A 21,801-nucleotide genomic window follows, 5' to 3' on the forward strand; every position below is an offset into this window, starting at 1 on the left:
GCAAAGGAACCATGTGGGCACGCGATTCCCTGCGCAGTGCTGGCGGGCGGGGGGGGGGGGGGGGGGGAGATGCTATTTGCTCAGTGAGCTCTGGAACTCCCTCCCACCATTCCAAGCCAAGGTGAATCATAACAGCCCAGGTCCCCACAGCTTGGGTATGGACAATGGAAATGGAGCGAGCCCACGCTTTGCTTGATCGCTCTGTGCCACACGAGTGTTTGAGCTCAGGACCATAACACATACAACATCAGGCACTTACCCTATACCAGGCTCCAGGTACGTTGGAGGGTACATTGGTGTTGGACTAGGAGGAGGAAAACAAGAGTGCATTTTAAAACTCAGCATCATTCACTTCCCCCTTAAATAGATAAACAAACATTATTTACTTATTTTTCTTTAATTTCCTAGATTGTTCAATTCTTTCACTGAAATCATGGAGCTGTACAACACAGAAACAGCCTTTCAGCCCATCTAATTCATGCCGACCTGATTTTCTACTTGCACCCTCCAAACCCCTCTCATCTATGTGCCTATCCAAATTTATCTCAGGAGAGTCTTAGAGAAACAGGCCCTTCAGTACATCTCGTCCATGCTGAACTATTAGTCTGACTAGTCCCATTGGCCTACTACGGGTCCATCGATCCTAAATCTGGACAATTCCTTTCACCCTACAGATGCTGCCTGAGCCTCTGGGGGTTCTTCCAGCAGATCATGTCTTGCTCCAGACTCCAGCATCTGTACTACCAACAATCTCACAAAAGGGATCCATCAGCTGGAAATCACCCAATCTGGAATGTGAGAGGCAGAAAGGGGTAAGCCATGGTGAGACACAGACCCAGGGGTGTGTCAGACATTCCAAGGAGCTGCACTTCATCACCGAGACAGATGGTGGCGCCTCAGCGCACATTTCGGAGCCGCAGTATCTCAGGTCGCCAGCGGGGGGCGTCACCCTGCTGCTGGAGCGCCATCACGTGGCCCATGGTAATACTGCAACACATTACAGCGCCGCCACCTGGCCCTTTGTGGGATTACAGCTCCCTGTGATAGTCTTTCCAGAGCAGCTCAAGAAGATAGTGGTGCGAGAAAGCTTATGAACCTTGCAGAATTTTATTTCTGCATAAATATGACCAAAAATGTGATCTTCACGCAAGTCGTTAAACTAGATAAAGAGAACCAAATTAAATAACACAAAAGCATCATATTTGTTCATTTATTGAGAAACATTATCCAATATTACATATATTTGTTGGAAAATGTATGTGAACCTCTGGGTTAATGCCTTCTACAAAGGTTATTTGGAGTCAGGTGTTCCAATCAACGAGATGAGATTGGAGGTGTGGGTTGTAGAGGTGCCCTGCCTATAAAAAAGACACACAAAGTCAGGTTACTGACGGAGCCTGTTCTTCTCAAGAAAGATCTCTTTATGTGCACCATGCCTCGATCAAAACATCTTTCCGAGGACCTTAGCAGAAGAATCATAGAGATGCATGAAGCTGGAAAAGGCTACAAAAGCATTTCTAAAGACCTGACTGTTCATCAGTCCACAGTAAGAAAGACTGTCTACAAATGGAGGTAACTCAGTATTGTTGCTACTCTCCCTAGGAGCGGGCGTCCTGCAAAGATCACACCAAAAGCACAATGTGCAATGCTGAAGGAAGTGAAAAAGGGTAACAGCAAAAGGGCTGCAGAAATCTCTAGAACGTGCTAAAGTCTCTGTTCACGTATCCACCATAAGAAAAACAACAATGGTGCTTGCGGAACGACACTATGGAGGAAACCACTGCTCTCCTATCAAACTTTGCTGTGTATCACAAGTTTGCAAAAGACCACCTGGATGTTCTACAATGCTTCTGGGACAATGTTCCGTGGACAAATGAGACAAAAGTTGAACTTTTTGGCAGAAATGCACATTGCTATGTTTGGAGGAAAAAGGGCAATGCACATCAACACCAACACCTCATTGCAACTGTGAAGCCTGGTGGAAGGAGCATAGAAACATAGAAAATAGGTGCAGGAGTAGGCCATTCGGCCCTTCGAGCCTGCACCACCATTCAGTATGATCATGGCTGATCATCCAACTCAGAATCCTGTACCTGCCTTCTCTCCATACCCCTTGATCCCTTTAGCAACAAGGGCTATATCTAACTCCCTCTTAAATATAGCCAATGAACCAGCCTCAACTGTTTCCTGTGGCAGAGAATTCCACAGGTTCACCACTCTGTGTGAAGAAGTTTCTCCTCATCTCGGTCCTAAAAGGCTTCCCCTTTATCCTTAAACTGTGACCCCTCGTTCTGGACTTCCCCAACATCGGAAACAATCTTCCTGCATCTAGCCTGTGCAATCCCTTTAGAATTTTATACGTTTCAATAAGATTGCCCCTCAGTCTTCTAAATTCCAGCGAATATAAGCCCAGTCGATCCAGTCTTTCTTCATATGAAAGTCCTGCCATCCCAGGAATCAATCTGGTGAACCTTCTTTGTACTCCCCCTATGGCAAGAATGTCTTTCCTCAGATTAGGGGACCAAAACTGCACACAATACTGCAGGTGTTGTCTCACCAAGCATCATGGTTTGGGGTTGCTTTGCTGCCTCAGAGCCTGGACAGCCTGCAACCATTGAGAGAACAATGAACTCAAAATTGTATTAGGACATTTTACAGGAGAACGTCAGGGTAGCGGTTCATCTCCTGAAACTTAATAGAAATTGAATAATGCAACGAGACAATGATCTGAAAGACCTGTAAATCAACAACAGAATGATTTAAAAAGAAGAAAATTTGTGGTTTGGAATGGCCGAGTCAAAGTCCTGACCTTAATCCTGTAGAAATGTTGCGGAAGGACCCAAGTGAAGCAAGCAGTTTGTGCAAGGAAGCCCACCAACATCCCAGAGTTGAAGCAGTTTTGTAAGGAGGAATGGCTTAAAATCCCTCTAAGCTGATGTGCAGGACTGATCAACAGTTACCGGAAACGGTTTGCTCAAAGTTATTGCTGTACAGGGGGTCATACCAGACACTGAAAACAAAGGTTCACATACTTTTCCCAACAAATACATGTAATATTGGATCATTTTTCTCCATAAATAAATGAACACGTATAATTTTTATTATTTAATTGAGATCTCCTTATCTAGTTTTAGGACTTGCATGAAGACTTGATCACATTTTAAGTCATACTTATGCAGAAACAGAGAAAATTCTACAGGGTTCACAAACTTTCTATCACCACTGTATCTTCAGAGCACTGGGCCAGAGAGATTAAGGACTACATTTGTATCACCCAAGCAATTACTGTCAGCAAGCTGCTCTATATCCAAGGCGGCTTTCAGCTAGCTTCCCAGTCCACAGCTAGGCTGACAGGTCACTGGAAACTCCCCCTGGTCCTAACCAGCTATCAATCCTATCAACCTGCCCCAGGTCTTAACCAGCTGCCAATCACTGCCCCGTCTCAGGCTGTCAATCACACCGACCCATCCCTGCTTATCAATCACATTGACCTGTCCCAGTCTGTCAATCACTGACCCATCCCAGGATCTAACCAACTGCCAATCACGCCTGCTTTCCCAGGTCTTGAATGACATTGAGGAGAAAGACTGAATTGTTGGAAAACATGAAGAGAGGGTTAAAGGTACATTTGGAGGAGTCAGGCACCATTAGAATAGAATAAATATATCCCAGTCTGTGAAGACAGGCAGGAAATAGAGCCGGCCCTCACTAAGGTTTTCCACTGGACATGGGCCTGATGAGAGAATTGGCAAGTTATTAATGGGGTCATTTTTGTTTATTTGTTCATGGGACATCACTGGTGATTATTGTCCATCCCTGAATGAGGAAGATATTACCAGTCACCCCACCGGTGGGATTGGAGTTACTCCTGCCAGACTGGGTGAGGTTCCACCCCTGAAAGACACTCAGCACTGAACAGTACAGCACAGTGACAGCCCTTTGGCCCACAACGTAGGGATCAAACATGTTACGGACATAAGAAATAGGAGCAGTAGTCGGCCATCCGGCCCACCGAGCCTACTCCGCCAATCAAAAAGATCATGGCTGATCTGGCCATGGACTCATCTCCACCTACCTGCCTTTTCCCCGTAACCCTCAATTCCCCTAGTATGCAAAAACCTATCCAACCTCATCTTAAATATATTTACTGAGGTTCCCCCCCCCCCACTGCTTAATTGGGCAGAGAATTCCACAGATAGGGATGATGCTGAAATTAATTCCCCTCTGCCTCCACATGGCAGAAACTAGCCTATCTTCCACACAACTTCTTGCCTTAGTAACACAGCCAGCATGATCAAAGATCCCTCTTGCCCCGGACAGTCTCACAGTCTCTTTTCTCCCCTCTCCCACTGGGCAGAAGATACAAAACGATGAGACTCAGTGACAGCTTCTATCCCATTGCTATCAGGCTCCTGAATGGAGCTCTTGGACAACAAGATGGATGCTTGGCCTCACAATCTACCTCGTTATGATCTTGCACTTCATTATCTACCTGCATGCATTTTCACTTTATTCTGCACCGTTATTGGTCTACCTTGTCCTACTTCAGGTAATGATTTGATCCATATGAACAGCACGGTACATGAGACAATAATAAGCCAATAAACCACCCCTTCAAATTCATTTGCCTGCACAACAGCCTGGTAACTACCCCTTCCATTTCTGCTGCCACCACCCCTCCTGCAGCCCGGGTACCCAGCACTTACTTGTAGTATAAACTAACCTTCCCTTATAAATCAAGTTTTAAACTTCTCCCCTCTCACCTTAAATGCACATCCTCTAATACTTTTCACTTCTACCCTGGAAAACAAGATGTTCTATCTACGACTCAGAGTTCCATAAACTTCCATCAGGCCTCCACTCAGCCTCTGCTGCCCCGTATAAATACATAGCCTCTAATCGGGACAGCACCCTGGTGAACCTCTTCAAACCTGCCACGTACATTTGTAATGGGGTGATCAGAATATTGTGTGGAGCCAAAACTAAGTTTTAGACAGCTGCAAGGGGAGTTACTTAATTTTCAACTCAGAGCTCCAACCAAGAACGCCAAGCACGTTCCTCACCACCCTCTCTACTTACATAGCAACTTTCCGGGAACTGTGGACTTGAACCCCAAGAGCCCTCTGTACATTTGTGTTATGGGTCCTACCATTAACTGTATACTTCCCCATTACCTTTGGCCTCCAACTGTGCAGCACCTCACACCCATCCAGATTAGACTGCACCTGCCATTTCTCTGCCCATGTCTATATCCTTATTGCCCTCTATATTTCCACAACTCCACCAATGATTGTGGCGCCTGCAAACTTACTAACCCATTAAGATTTTCACCCAATCCTATTACATGTACATTTCACAAACAGCGAAGGTCTCAGTATGGATGTCTGCGGAATACCACTGGTCACAGACATCCAGGCAGAAGACCACTCTTCCATCACTACCCACAGAATACAAGCCAATGCTGAAGACAAACTTCTGTGGTCACTGTTACCTACTTAAATAATCTGAGGAAGAATTGCACTGCCCACTCCCCCAGTGAGGGTCAGTGTACACAAGATCGTCCCCCAGTGGGTGACATTCTGTGTGAGTTTGTGTGTGTGTGTGTGTTGGGGGGACTGGCCCCAGTGGGGAGGTCACTGTGCGTGTGTGGGGTGCTGTGCAGAGGCGGGTTTGGTTTCACGCAGCCTCTACAGCGGGATATCTCGATGGGAATGGAGGTGTCTAACCCCAGGGATTGCGCTTGCTGTCACGCTGTGCCGTTCACATCCATCCACCAAAGCCGCCAGGGCTTTTCCGCTCAGCTCGCTTACCCGACATCGCGATCCAGCATACTGCCTGGGTGGTAGGGAGGGAAAGCGTTGCCGTTGAGGGGTTCCTTCGGCGAGTACAGCTTGAACGACTTAGACGAGCACCCTGCGGCGAGAGAAACAGACGTAAGTAGAAAGCCCCAACCATTTGAACTGCTCCCAGCAGGCCTCTCCTCTCAAACAAAACATCCACAGTACACCCCTCACCACCTTGGCTTAACGGGCATGGGGTCATCTCACCAGGACCAAACCTCGAAGAAAGACCAACAAGCTGCAGATCTGGGGGGGGGGGGGGGGGGGTGCAGGAATGGAGGGCTCAAGGTGTCCAAAAGCTTTGCCAGATTGGTAAAAATGGCTGGCTGAAGGGAGATCTGATAGAGGTTTACAACATTATGTGGGGCAAAGATAGAGGAGACAGACAGCATCTTTTACCCAGGGTTGAAATGTTTAATACCAGAGAGTATGCATTTAAGGTGAAAGGGGGTAATTTCAAAGGAGATGCAAAGGGCAGAATTATTTTTATTTACACACACACACACACAAAATGGTGGGTGACAAATACATTAGGTCATTTAAGAGACGTTCAAATAGGCACATGAATGTGAGGAAAATGGAAGGAGAAGAACATTGTGAAAACGCAAGGGGTTAGTGATTTTTAATCGCCCAGCACTAGGCCACCACTGGAGAGCCGGCTGGTGGCGTAGTGGCATTAGGCCCGGACTTCGGAGCCAAAGCTCTCGAGTTCGAATCCAGCCGGCTCCAAACACCTGGAGCAGGATGGGCTCCGCCAGGTTTCAGATGCCCAAGACACACCGTACGATGAGCAATCACCAAAACGACCGGTGCAGAAAGCTTGTTATGACAGCGCCCCGAGTACTTCACCAGGCGTTAAGGGCGCATACACACGACATTGTGGGATGAAGGGCCTGTACCTGTGCTGTACTGTGTGGTAGTGGTTAGCACAACGTTTTATAGTACAGTACAGATGACCCCGTTGCCTGTAAGGGGTTTGTACATTCTCCCCGTGACTGTGTGGGTTTCATCCCACAGTCCGAAGTCGTATTGGTTGGTAGGTTAATCAGTCATTGTAAATTGTCCCGTGATGAGGCACCGATTAAATCAGAGGATTGCTGGGAGATGCAGCTTGAAGGGTGGAAGGGCCTATTCCATCCACACTGCATCTCAGTCAACCAATAAATGTTCCAGATTACAAGTCATCTTGAGACCGAGAATTAGAGGCACAGACAGCAATAGCAGGAACCGGTTGAAGAAACTGATATCAATTCTGCTTCGGTTAATTACCACACAAGCCCCCCCCCCCCCCCCCCAAAGTGGTGTGGGAAAGGTTTACATATACAGTTCTAGGCCTGGGGGCTCGACCCTGGGCTTGTTTGAGAGCTTGAGAGGAGGTCGGGCAGAGGCAGAAACAACCTTGACAGGTCTCAACAGGGAAGCTGCTCATCAGGGGTACTCACTCAGGGACCAGGAGGGCAGGGATTAAATGCTGAGCAAAAGATACTGGGGGCTGCAAGTTAAACTTGTTTCCCGCCAAGCGTGGAATCCACCACCAGGCGGGGGAGGGAACCATTAATCAGTGCTTTCAGAAGGGGACCGAGGGGGGTAATGCGAGGGGGCATAATTTTAAGGTTCAAGCAAATTTATTATCAAAGTATGTAAATGTCACTGTACACTCTGCTGAGATTCATCTTCTTGGGGGCATTCACAGTAGAACAAAGAAATATGATAGAATCGGTGAAAATCTACTGACAAACAACACAGGAAAAGAAGACAATCTGTGCAAACATGAAGAAAAAACTAACAAGTAAATAAATAAATAAATAAATCTGAAGTTTGGACTTGCAAAGTGCTTAAAAGTCAGTCCGTAAGTTGTGTAATTGATTCAGAATGGAGGTGAGTGAAGTTTTCCAAACCCCTACTCCATTGAGAGTAGGGGAGATTCAAACAAGAGGACATGATTTGAGAGTTAGGGGGCAAAAGTTTAAGGGTAACACGAGGGGGAATTTCTTTACTCAGAGTGGTAGCTGTGTGGAACGAGCTTCCAGTAGAAGTGGTACAGGCAGGTTCGATATTGTCATTTAAAAGTAAAATTGGATAGGTATATGGACAGGAAAGGAATGGAGGGTTATGGGCTGAGTGCAGGTCGGTGGGACTAGGTGAGTGTAAGCGTCGGCACGGACTAGAAGGGCCAAGATGGCTTGTTCCCGTGCTGTAATTGTTATGTGGTTCAGGAGCCTGATGTTTGCCAGTGATGAGAGGAAAGCATAGAGAGGAACGTTAGAGGTAGTTTATTTTATTTATTTATTTGTTGTTGTTTTTTTAAACAGAGTGGTGGGTGTGTGGGGTGGAGATATGTCTCTACAAAAGGAGGTGTAAGGTGCTCCCTCCCTCCACTAGTCTGCAGATGACCCTTGGGGAAGGTGTAGCACGCATAGTCTTGGGAGATGGCCGTATGCCCAGCTAGTGCACATCACAAGTCCTGGTTATGTCACCACTGACGCCAGGCAGACAATCTCTGAAAAGTACTGATAAAGGGCGAGGTCACTCATCTTCTAAAGGCACTGCCCAGAAGAAGACAATGGCAAACCACTTCTGTAGAAAAACTTGCCAAGAACAGTAACGGTCATGGAAACACCATGATCACCCACATCACACTGCGAAGGAACGGTGGGTGCGTGCTGCCTGGGGCTGTGGAAGAGGCAGGTACATAGGGACTCCAAGAGAGGCACATGGATGACAGAGAAACAAAGGGATACGTGGGAGAGAGGCACTGGATTGATCTTAGAATAAGCTGGGGTTTAATATAGTATGTGGGGGAGACAGTCTGTCATGGGGTGGGGGTCTGATATGTCAGCACATCGAGGGGGGGAAACAGTCTGTCACTGGGTGGGAGTTTGACATAGTCCTTCACTGGGTATGGGTCTGATGTAGTACATCGGGGGGGGGGGGGGGCTATATCATTCTGTTTGGTAATGCTAAGGGTTTCTTACGTGGCCCTGATGGTATCTGCCTTTTCCACCACCTGGCATGCACTCCAGGCACCCAGCACTCTCTGTAAAATATGGTCCTGCAGATCTCCTTTGAACATCACCCCTCTCACCTCAAGTGCAGCCCAATAGTTTCCCAGCTTGCTTAGAATAATATCAACAGCATCGTGCTCTTCATTCATTTTATATCCAGAGTCTTTGCTCCTCCCTGCTGTATGAAGCAACCCCCACCCCACCCCCCCGGCCCTCTCCCCGGACCATGACACTTGCATCACCTTCTGAACCATCTCAAATGTTAATATCGGCATTATTGTCTGCCCCACCACACCAGGAGGAATAGCACAGAGAGGACAAATGGCCTCCCCTGCTCCTCCTGAGCAGCCCCTCTGTCCAACGTTGTTAAACATTTGATAGAGCATCAGACGCTGAAGGGAATCCTTCAGCCCAGCATGTGCTGGAGAAGCACAATAACCAGGTGCGAGAGATGGTAGATGCTGGAACCTAGAGAAACTCCTCTGTAGAGACTCCGGCAGCACCTGTGGGAGGTGGGGGCGGAGGAGGGAGGGGGAGTAAGCAATGTCTCAGGTTGAAACCCTGCATCAGGACTTCGACTGGAAATGTTGACGGCTCCTTTCCTCCCATGGATGCTGCTAGACCCACAGCAACATGCACACATAAATCACCCTGGTAGTGTACTGGTTAGCACGACGTTTCAGTACTCAATTCCCACGCTCTTCCCACGCGCACGTGGGTTTCCTCCGGGTACTCAGTTTTCTCCCACAGTCCAAAGACATATCAGTAGGCTAAATGGTCGTTGTAAGCTGTCCTGTGATTAAGCTTACAGCATTGTATCTCAAAATAAGTCAATAAAATTAAAAATGCAGGTGGAACTCAGCAAGTCAGGGAGACCCATGAAGTCAATAATCCTAGCAAAACCAGAAAGGACACTCTCACACAGAAGCTGGTGGCAATTACAGATTCTCCTTCCAAAAAGCTGGCAGCTAAATGGAGTTTAACCATGCAGAGAGAATGCAGGAAGTTACCAACACTGATTCATCACCGTGCAACTGAATTGCAATATCGTGAGCAGTCCCGGGCCCCTTATCTAAGAAAGGAATTAGAGAGGGCCCGGAGGAGGTTCGCGTACGAGGGGCTTTTCATGACCCGGGACCCGTACCTGCTGGAGGTTAGAAGAACAGGAGAGGGCGGGGTAAGGAGATCTCAATAAAACCTATTGAATACTGAAAGGCCTAGAATAGTGGATGTGGTTAGGATGTTTCCTATAGTTTGGGAGTCTAGGACCAGATGGCCCAGCTACAGAATAGGAGGATGTCTTTTAGAACAGAGATGTAGAGGAATTTCTTTAGGCAGAGAGCAGTGAATCCGTGGAATTCATTACAAAATGGTTGTGGAGGCCAAGTCACTGGGTATATTTAAAGCGGAGGTTGACAAGATTCTTGCTTAGTAAAGGTTATGGGGAGAAGGCAGGATAAAGGGGTTGAGAGGGATAATAACTCAGCTGTGATGGAATGGCAGAGCAGACTCAATGGGCCAAATGGATTAATTCTATTTGTATGTTTTATAGTCTTATAGAACATGGACAAGGGTCTGACATCCTGCAGTAGCTCATGTTGAAAGGCCACAAGATGACCAAGGGTGCTGGGTTCTGGGCTCAGCGTTCACTACAAACTCACTTTATCAGCTTTCTATACCCTTCAACAAACACAGGTTCAGATTCTTTTATTTATCACGCGTACATCGAAACATAGCATGAAATGTGTCGCTTGCGTTAGCAACCAACAGTTTACAGTGGGGACAGCCCACAAGTGTTGCCACACATTCCGGAGCCAACATAGCAGACTCACAATATTCAGCAGAACAACACAAGCAACAACAGCAGCAGCAGCAGCAAAAGAAGCCCCTTTTGCCACCCCACACATGGATCTCCAACCCGAGGACAGACGGCTTCTGGGCCTCCGACAAAGGTCGACACAGCTGACCTCTATAACCACCCAGCGCCTTCATCCCAGCCCCGAACAGTGATCAGAATGCAACACAGTGTTCCATCACATTGGCTGCTCCTGGATCAAGGGTGGCAGCTCTTGCCTCCTTCCAGGAGCCTATAGGATGCCTCCTGACCACTGATCTCCTCCAGGTCATGAGTGGCGGCTGTCTGGTTATCACAATCTGGTACCCGACAGCAATGAATACAATGCACACGTCTGGAGTCACACCAAATACTAGACTTACACTGTCAGGTGTCTCAGCAAACTACTAACCATTTTTAAACCCACCATTAGCAACTGTCTCGGGTTAGATACAGAACAAAGCTCCCTCTACACTGTCCCAGGACAGGGATACGTCAATATTTTGGTCAGGGACACAGCCTTCGGGATGACCTCAGCTGTCCGAGGGGACAACGCACAATCTGCCAGAGGAACTCATCAGGTCAGGCGGCGTCTGGGATGGGACAGGAAATGTTTGCAATCCCTCCTCCCGATGACAGATTGTGTGTTGGTCCAGACTCCAGCATCTGCAGTTAAGACCAGATGGGCTCTTGACCTCACCATTATAGCCTTGCACCTCGCTGTTTACCTGCATTGCCGTCTCTCACTGTAGCGCTACATTCTGCATTCCACTATAGTTCTACCTCAATGCACTGCTGTATTGAAGTGAACAGCATGCCAGACGGGTTTCTCACTGTCACACTTTGTCACATGAACAGTACATTGCAGCATACAGTGAGATGTGTCGTTTGCGTCGGTGTCTAACAGTCCAAGGATTGAACTGGGAACGGCCATGCTTTTGGTGCCAAAGTTGCATGCCCACAACTTACTAACCCCAACCCAAACTTACTTGGGATGTGGGAAAAAACTGGAGCACATAGGAATTTCTCACAGTGGCAGGAATTTAACCCCAATTGTTGGTGCAGCAGCAGCAGTGTGTACCACTATTTACAGCGCTAGCCTAACCCTGTCATAAAGAATAATAAATCAAAGCCTAAACCTATGTTGCGATGTCGGAGGGTGTCTGGGACATGGTTGCCTCTGGGTCAGAGCCTAGCCCCACTGACCTGGGACAGACGGGAGCACCCACCCCCAAGGCTCCTCCCCCAGTGCTGTCAGGGATCGGAATCACAGAGAAGCAGTCCCACAGAACGCACGCCCTCCTAAGAGATGCCTCCATGTTCTTCCACAGCACCTAGAGGCACCTCCTGTACGGGCTTTTACCCCTGCAGCTTCCTCTTCTGACCTCACTTTAATTGTAATTTAGAGATACAGCACGGTAACAGGACTTCCCAGCCCACGCCACCCAATTAAGATACGAACCCATACATCTTTGGAACGTGGGAGCAAACTCTTTATAGACAGTGCCAGGAATTAAACCTTGGTTGCTGGTGCTTTAATAGTGTAGCGCTAACTGCCGTGCTATCGTGCCACCCCCAAAATCTCCTGTGCCAACGCGCCATGGCGTTCTGCCTTTGCAAGGGTGACAGGATCCCCTGTGGAGGTCTCTCCACGCAGGAGATCACTGCTGGCTTGTGGACTCCAGACCTGCAGGTGTCCATGGTTCCACGTAGGTACTGAGACCGAGAAGTTGCAGCCCCCATCGAAGCATCCGAAGGGGCTGCCCCTGATTATTGGACACCCTTGGCAGAGGGGCGGGTAGGTCTGCTTCTGCATCTGACCAAGGGGACCATCCGCAGGTCCAGGCAGCAGGATGCCAAGGGTTCTGCAGAGCTCACTGCCTGCCCCATTTCCTGGATACATCAGTACCCTAAATTCAGAACACTGTCTCTCTGGAGGCCTTCTGGAATCAGTAGACATCGCAGGGACCACACACAGTGAAACATCTTTGTCTAAGTTTTGTAACTAAAATTTTGAAAGGGTTTGAAACACAAGAGCAGAATTGAGTCAGTCAGCCCATCAAGATTGCTCCACCTTTTATCATCCCTCTCGGTCCCTATTCTCCCGCCTTCTCCCCGTAATCTCTGATGGCCTTACTAGTCAAAAACCTATCAATCTCCACTTTACAGCCAGAATGGAGAGAAAAACATCCCATCACAAAGTCCCAGGAAGAAGCAATGAGTTAGAAACAGAGTAACACTCATCAGTACCATCAAACACACCCGACCCAGAACAGGGGCAGCTGTGGTTCTCTCTACACTATCCCACCACACACTCCCAGGGCAAGGATTAGACAAGGGATAAATTTTCCGGTACACTATTTACTTTAAATGACCATCCCTTACATAAGTTATCCAAACTCCTTACCTCGAGGAACCTTCCCACTGGGGGACTGGTGCCAATTTGTGGACAGTCACGATGAGCCAGATGGAAACTACTATAGAATACCTGACCCACACACACAAAAAGCAAGTCAAGCAGCATCTATACAGGGAAGTAAACAGTCGATGTTTCAGGCCGACACCCTTCATCAGTTAACCGTCCTCTCCATTGATGCTACCTGATTTGCCGAGATCCCCCAGTATCTTGTGTTACTCAAGATTTCCGTCATTAGCAGGATCATTTGTGTTACAGAATATCTCATCTGTGATCGGTGGATATTGGGTGTCCAGCCATTGTTATCTAGGAAGGTGAGGAGGGAGCTTCACTCTGCTTTTAACCTATGCTGTTCCTGTTCTGGGCTTGCTTAATGGGAGCTTTACCTTGTTTCTAACCTATATTGCCTCTAACTTGTAAATATGTGATGGGACTGTGATGTGTCAGGACCCTATCACACTCACTAGCCTCCCCACTATTGAGGACCTCTTCAAGTGATGCCTCAAAAGATGGCATCCATCACTAAGAACCCCCACCACACCACACCTCTTCTTACTGTCAGCATTAGGGAGGAGGTACAGGAGCCTGAAGACCTATAGTCAACGTTTAAGGAACAGCTTGTTTCCACCATCAGACCTCTTCTGAACAGTCTATGACCCATAAACACTACCTCACTATTTTGCTCTCAATTTGCACAACTTGTTTGTTTTGTATATTTCTTATTTTAATTTATTATATATTATTTTAATTTATTTAATTTATACATTGCACTGTACTCTCTCGCTGCAGAATTAATTTCACAACTTATGTCAATGATAACAAAGCTGATTCTCTGTATTCGACCCGATTGTTACCGAGACAGCCAAGTGCTTCGAAGGTGATACAAGTCCAACAACCCTTGTCGTTTGCTTGATATTGCAGGTGGTCCTGTCCAAGGTGACCCACAGTAAAGTTAACCTGGTCCATTTAAAGAAATGTAGACATATGTTCTCACGGTATGGCAGTATGAGAGAGTTCAGACGACACGATCAGGCCCTTGCTGGGACAAAGGTTACGATGTAGGGGACCAACGATGTTGTAGTTGCTGTTCTTTGCAATGAGAGGAGGCTGAATTGATGTACAGACATCCACAAGCATCGAAATGAATAGAATGGCCCCATCTCCCTTGGCAGAAGGTCAATACCTGCCTCAAGTTATTGGCAGGTGGACTGGAGGAAAGTTTGTACAGATCAGATTTGTCAGACTAAGGGGGGGGGGGGTTGATTTCTCTCTTTGAACAGGTTCCACGGTTCTCTCTGTTCCATGGTTCTCTGTGCACAGATTAATCTCAGGGCTGTATACGGACTGTGGCAGGAGTGATAGCTCTCTCTCCCTCGTCACAGAGATGGAGAGCCTGTGGCACGTCAAACTCTTGGGGTGGACAGTGTTTTTGATGGACTCGGGATCATGGTCTCTGTAGGGGTTTTGCTATTGCTTGTGTATACCAGGTGGTGCAGGGGGAGGGGCTGATGCTTTTGCTGAGGTGGGAGGAGAGGGAGGGTGATGCTTTGGTGCTGCTTGTGCACAGGAGGGTTATTTGGGGTTCTAACATTATTCATTCTTTGGGGTTTTACTTCTGTTTTGTGGATGTCTGTGGAGAGTAAGAGTTTCAGGTGACATATTATATACATTAACTGGAAATCATTGAACAAGCTTTGATAATAATAAATGTGCTCTGAACTTTGTACTTAAAGTAGGTTGTTTTGCTGCAGTATACAGTACAAACATAACAATTACTATGTTAGGGCCTGTTCTGCACTATATCTCTAAATAAAATAAATAGTACAAAAGGCAAATAATGAGTAAGGTTCGTGGACCATTCAGATATGAAATGGCGGTGATTCAGCCTAAAAGGGTGCAGGAAACAGAAACACTCCCTATACTTAGGAAGTTCAGGGGCCTACAGGGCAATGGGGCAGGAGCTACACAGTGGGACTAGTCCAATGTTATAGACTGGCCTAGACAAGATGGGAGAAATGGGTTCTTTCTGTGAACCAAACTCAAGGCTGTGCTTTCTTCCATCTCTTGTTTACAACTAAAAATCATAAAGGAGAGAAAAGATGACGTGAAGGTCAGCTCTGTTGCCATCTGAATATAGGTGAGAAAAGTATGAATGTAAGCTGACCAGTAACATCAAAGAGGATACCAAAAGTTTCCTCAGATATATAAAGAGGCAAGAGTGGATATTTGACTCCTGGAAAAGAGATAGTGGGGGGACAAAGAAATGATGGACAAACTTACTATTTTATACCAGATTTCACCATGGAAGACATTAACAGCATGTCAGAAATTCAAGAGTGTCAGGAGGCAAAAGTGAGTGTAGTTGCTATTACCAAGGAGAAGGTACTTAGGAAGCCGATAGGTCAGAAGGTAAATACACAACCAGCACCAGATGGACTACACTCCAGGGTTCTGAAAGGGGTAGTTAAAGAGATTATGGAGGCATTAGTAATGATTTTTCAAGGATTATTTGATTCTGGAATGGTTCCAGAGGAGTGGCAAATGTCACTCCACTCTTTAAGAAGAGAGGGAGGCAGAAAAAGGAAATTCTAGGCCAGTAAGCCTGACTTCAGTGGCTGGGAAGACTTTGGAGTCCATAATTACGGATGAGGTTTCTGGGTATTGGGAGGCACGTGATAAACTGGGGCTGAAGTCATGGTTTCCTTGAGGAGAAATCTTGTCTGACAAATCTGTTGGAATTCTTTGAGGGGAAAAAAAAGATCGGCAAGTTATTTAGTGGATGTTGTTTAGTTGGATTTTCAGAAGGCCTTTGACAAGGTGCTTAACAAGATGGTACTACAGGAAAGATGAGAGCATGGATCAGCAAACTGGCAAGAGAAAGACAGTCGGAATAAAGGGAGCCTATTCTGTTTGGCAGCCCAAGACCAGTGGTATCGCCACAGACAGCTGTGGAGGCCAAGTCATTGAGTATACTTAAAGCAGTGGTTGACAGGTTCTTGGTTAGTTAGAGCGTCAAAGGATACAGGGAGAAGGCAGGAGAATTGAGTTGAGAGGGATAATATATCAGTCACGATCGAATGGCGGAGCAGACTCAATGGGCCAAGTGGGCTAATTCCACTCCTGTGTCTCCTGGTCTAATTAAATATGCACCCAAATCACAGAACGTTTACAACACAGCAAACTGTTCAGCCCATCGAGTTCAAACTGGTTAAGGACTTGCTCAACCCAAGCCGGAATTCCCCACTCCAACCACCTTCCCACACTGGATCTGCCAGCCTGCAGATAACAGCTCTCGGGTCCTGACCCCGATACCGTTGAACTTTGGGGAAGGTCTCCTCCTCTGCCACCTTCTCAGGCAGAGAGTTCCAGATCCCTCCGCACTCTTGAGGAAAATCATTCTGGGGTGGCACTGTAGTGTTTTGGTTCAAGTACATTTATTACCAAGTACGCATACTTTATACAACCTTGAGATCTGTCTCCTTACAGGCAACCACAAAACAAGAAACCCAACAGGACCCATGAAAAAAACTGTCAAACACCCAATATGCAGAGAGCGAAAATACAAATGATGGAAACGATAAAAGCAAGCAAGTAACATTCAGAACTGAGGTTTATGGAAGGGAGTCCACAGACACAAAGTCAGCTGATTCAGGAGCAGGCCACTTTCTCAGTTCAGCACAGGGACAATTAAGTGTCACAGAGCAGCGAGCAGAACGGGCCCGATCCTCGCCTCCAGCCCCGACACTCTGACCATTACTATCTGGCCTGGCATTTAAATTGTCCAAACCTTGGGTCATTCCTTGCTCTCGGACCCAGGCCCCGTTGCTTTGATACACTCTCAGGCCTGGACCCTGCCGCCTCGATTCAGCCCGGGTCCCACCTCAAATCTGCTCACCTCGGTTCTGCCGCACCAAAGCGCCTTCAAGTCCACTCCAGCAACGCCCAAACATTGGCTCATTCCCCACACTCGGGCCCAGGCCCCGCCATCTCATTTCGGCCCACCATGCCACCAGTGCACAGCTCCTACGAGACTTCAGTTCGCCCACAAAAAATGTCAGGTCACACAGGCAGTTCAAAGGCTCAACTCCGAACGGCAAGTTACAGGCTATTGTTTACGATGATCATTTTCCAGAGAAAAATATTAATAAAAGTATTTAGTTGTTTTCTTTGGGCCAGAAAGGCCTGTTACCCTGTTGTATCTCTAGAATATAAATATTGCCCCTCCTCTCCCACCTAATGCTTCTCGCAATATTTTTGGCTTGGAAAACAAAAATGGTTTTTGACCTCAGCTGCTTCCTTTTGACTTTATGCTCCGAGGTTAACTGTAAGCTATTAACATGTGCACAGAGGTATATCCTGGAAATAGCAGAGAGATGGATAGCACCCAGATAATCTGCTTCACATTGTCATAACCACATAGCATGAAACAGGCCCTTCAGCCCATCAGCTCAGCACTAACCATCAAGCACAACGCAGGGTCAGGCCCTTTGACCGACAAAGTCTGCACTGAACACAATGCCAAATTAAATTAAATCTCTCCTGCTTGCTCACGATCGAGATTCACGTCCCTTAAGAGCGACTATAGGGTCCGCTTCTACCGCTACCCACTGGCATCCCATTCCAGGCATTTACACCAATCGCACACTAATCTTATTTTATTCTTCCAAATTCCCATTAACCCACCACCCCTCACTTTCACTAGGAGAAATTAACAGCAGGCAATTAACTGTTGACCTGCATGTCACTGGGTTGTGGAAGGAAACCGGAGCACCGAGGGAATAGACGCACTGTTACAAGGAGAACGTGCGAACTCCATGCAGGGAAGGTGACAGAGGTCGGGATCGAAACCAGGTTTCTGGTGCTGTGAGGCAGCTGCTCCGCCAAGCACGGGGGTTCGGTCGGGACGGGCGAAGGCTGCCCAGGAAACTGCTCTGGAAGCAGAGCTTGTGACAGAGGGATGTCTGCAGCTGAATGGTCTGAACAGCAGCATTGCAGATTATATAATGCATTACAACGCAAGCGACTGGGGTTCGATTCCTGTCGCTGTCTTTAAGGAGTTTGTATATTCCCCCCGTGCGGCTTTCCACTAGGTTCCACTCACATTCCTAAGGTGTACTGACTAGGACTAGCAAGTTGTGAGCATGCTGTGTTGGCGACACACGCAGCTCATCTTCCGACTGCCCTGGCCGCTGATGCAAACGACGCATTTCACCATATGTTTTGAAATACATGTGACAAATAAAGCTAATCTTTAACGCAATGACGGTGGTCAAGTGGGATGAATCCACCTCCACTGGCTGGGAAAGAGCTGCCAAGTCACCCACAGCCCATCAGGAGACCACGATCTGCTGGCATCTCGCAGGCAGGTTAGCAACTGTCCTGTGCAGCCCCGGGTTTCTGGGCTACGCTGCTGTGCCAGTCAGACAAGGGTGAGGAAGAGGGGGTGGGCCAGTATCAGTAGCCGGGTGGGGCAGGGTGACCCGCAGTAATCAGAGGTTAGCCTCACCACCATACCCTTATCCTCCCCCTCCTCCAGATCTTCTTGCAGGTCTCCCTACATCCGGCCCCCCCTCACATAACGAGCTAGAGAGGGAGAGACTCCACGGAGTAGGTTAGGAATGGACAGTTCAGAGAATAAAGGAGGAAAGAAACAGAAAAGTAAGTTTTTCACTGCACCTGCGCATGTGATGAGTGGATGGAAGAAAACCAGAGGGAGGGCTGTCTGCGAGGGAAGGTCAGACTGATCTTAGAGTAGGTTAAAAGTCGACACGATATCATGGGCTGAAGGGCCTTCCTGAGCTCTACTATTCTATGCTCGATGACAATAAACTTGACTTTGAAAATGGTCTGTGGAGGGACGGAGGGACACTGGAGCTGAGACAGACAGCGGAACCTAAGGGAGGTTGTTAGCCAAGCAGGACAGAGGCGAGGACACTTGGAGAGAGGGTTTGGAGGGGGGACGGGATTCAGATATGACGGTGGGGCTTCTGGCATTGAAGAACAGAAGGGTTTGACCACAATCACAGTTTCTAAGTCCATCTGTCCAGGGCTCCAATGACGAGGAGGACTATGACCACTGGAGAACCTTGCCATCAGTGACGGAGAGGAAGAGATCTCTGAGGGCTGTGTAGTAGCTGCAAGCTCAGACATCTTCCACTCCTCACAACCAGAAGGGAGGCAAAGCATCCTCAGCCTGAGGGTGTGCACGAATGCAGTAATGAATTAAACTGCCCCGTTCTTTATCACGACAGCCACCCGGAGAGGGCCTCAACTTAATGCCTTCTCCAAACGACCAGACCTCAGATATGGACAAGGTCCCTCAGTACTGCATCGCGAGTGTCCGCCTGGTGTCAGATACACAAGCTTCTAACTCAAAGGCAACAGCACAATCAATGAGTGAGAACTTTAACAAAATATTGCATGCAGCCGAAAGAAATCTCACAGAACAGTTCCACCGATCCATGCCACGGTCAATCCGACCAACCAGAAAAACCCTCTGCTCCTTCTCCAGAAATCTCATCCTGCAGGAGACATTAACCCCAGTCCGTTTCCCTGAGAAGAGTTGTAACGCCCCTTAGTTCTAATGAGTGTCATTGAACTTTGGTGGTGAGCCATGTAGACTGGTTTGGAAGAAGGGAATATTACAATGACATCCTGATCTGGCAAAGAGGGAGGTCTTACGGAAGGAAAGAATTTAGGCAGAGAATTATGTTCTGTGGGGACAAGACAGCTGAAGACATGGCTTCCTCTGGTGATGATGGTCCATTCCTCTCCACAACTCAAACCTCCAACTTGGCATAAGGTATAAACCACAACAGATAGCTCTATGCACCTTCTTGAGAGACAGATCACTGACACACCCCTTGCCCAGGATAGTGGAAAGCTACACTTCTATAAAGGTGGCAAAATACCACCCAAAAGCTGCTTAACAGGAAAGCCACTGGGCTTGGTTAGAGGCAGGTTTAATGGAGGAGGGAAGAGTGGCAGAGATTTAACAGACCATAAGACATAGAAGCCAAATTAAGCTATTCAACTCATTGATCCACTCTGCCATTCCATCATGGCTGATTTACTATCCCTTTCAAACCTATTCTCCTGCCTCTTCCCCAAAACTTTTGACAACCTTACCAATCAAGAACCTAGAACCTCCGCTTTAAATTATACCCAATGATTTGACTTCCACAATCACCGGTGACAATGAATTCCAGAGATTTGCCAAAGTCTAGCTAAAGAAATTGTTCCTCATCTCTGTTAGAAAGGGATGCCCTTCTATTTTGAGGCTGTACCCTCTGACGCTAGACTCTCTCTCTCTTTCTCAGGAAATATTCCTCTCCACATTCATTCGTTCAATAATTGATAGGTTTCAATTAGACCCCCCCCCCCATTCTTCTAAATTCCAGCGAGTACAGGCTCTGAGCCATCAAACGCTCCCTCATACATTAAACCTTTAATTCCCAGGATCATATAGTGAGGATTGCCAAAGCTCAGAGTGTAGGCAATTGAAGGTATGGCCATCATTGGTGCAGTGGGTAACACTGGGCAAGAGGCCACTAGTGGAGGAAGAAGAGATCTCTATGGCACCTGGAAGTGGTGACGGGGACAGAAAGGCTCAATTTCTACAGTGCCTTTTCCAACTCTTTCAGAACTTTCCAAAGTTCAGTAGCAACAATGAGGTGAAGCAACTGTTGCTCCATAGCCAATTCCTGCACAGCATGATCCCACCAATAGCAATGTGATTACCTGCTGTGGCTCTGGGAAGCAATGGAGGGATTTGAAGTGGTTTTATCTGGTTGCTGCTCTATATGTAACCCAAGATAGAGTCGGAAAGCTCTCCATGCAGAGGCACCTTCAAGCTACCCACTTGCCCAGTTCGAAATTAAAACTTGTGTCGTTGGCAGCACTGCCTCTCCACGGGAAGTGACAGCTATCAAGCTCACCAACATTCACCTAGATATTCAATTATACAAAGCAGCTTTCCTAGCGTTGCACAATTGAAAATCACGCCCTTTTCACCCCACAGTGAAGCCAAACAGTTCCCAGGCAATCCCAGCAAGAACAACTCATGGTTTCAGTGTTAGGGCTGTCCAGAAACACCACCACTCCACTTTTAGGCTGCTGCAGGGAACTTGGACTATGAACCAGGACAATATGCTCTTCACAAACTTGGGACACCTACTGAAAGTAAATTACTTGCATCTCTTGGTCTCCTTCCCTTTGTAATCCTTCAATGGCTATTCCAATCCCCAAGCCCTCATCAACGCTGTGACCCCCAAAGCAAATTATCACGAGTACATATATGTCACCATATACAACTTTGAGATTTATTTTCTTTTGGGTGTACTCAATAACTCTATGGAATAAGACCATGAGACATAGGAGCAGAATTAGGTCATTGGGCCCCATCGAGTCTGCTCCATAATTCAATCATGGCTGATCCTTTTTTCCCCTCCTCAGCCCCACTTCCCGGCCTTCTCCCTTCTCCCAGCCTAATTAAGAACCTATCAAGCTCTGCCTTAAATACACACAACAACCTGGACTCCACAGCTGCCTGTGGCAACAAATTCCACAAATTCACCACCCTCTGGCTAAAGAAATTTCTCCACATCTCTGTTTCAAATAGACGCCCCTCAATCCTAAGGTTGTGCCTCTTGTCCTAGACTCTCCCACCATGGGAAACATCCTTTCCACATCTGTCTATGCCTTTCA

General features: G+C 47.3%; 1 protein-coding gene across 6 annotated transcripts in view; it reads right to left on the minus strand.

Annotated features, from left to right (window-relative positions):
* The window catches only part of LOC140715202 (LIM domain-binding protein 1), a 94,506-nt gene that overhangs the window by 23,393 nt on the left and 49,312 nt on the right, over nt 1–21,801 (minus strand). For all 6 annotated transcript variants that reach the window (XM_073027055.1, XM_073027058.1, XM_073027052.1 and 3 more), the window contains 2 exons: nt 5,811–5,913; nt 260–304 (listed from right to left, as the gene is read on the minus strand). In XM_073027055.1, the coding sequence (XP_072883156.1) occupies nt 260–304; nt 5,811–5,913 (148 nt within the window). The remainder of the gene's footprint in view (nt 1–259; nt 305–5,810; nt 5,914–21,801) is intronic.

This window comes from Hemitrygon akajei, chromosome 23, assembly GCF_048418815.1.
Source record: "Hemitrygon akajei chromosome 23, sHemAka1.3, whole genome shotgun sequence".
In the NCBI taxonomy this organism is placed as follows: Eukaryota; Metazoa; Chordata; class Chondrichthyes; order Myliobatiformes; family Dasyatidae; genus Hemitrygon; species Hemitrygon akajei.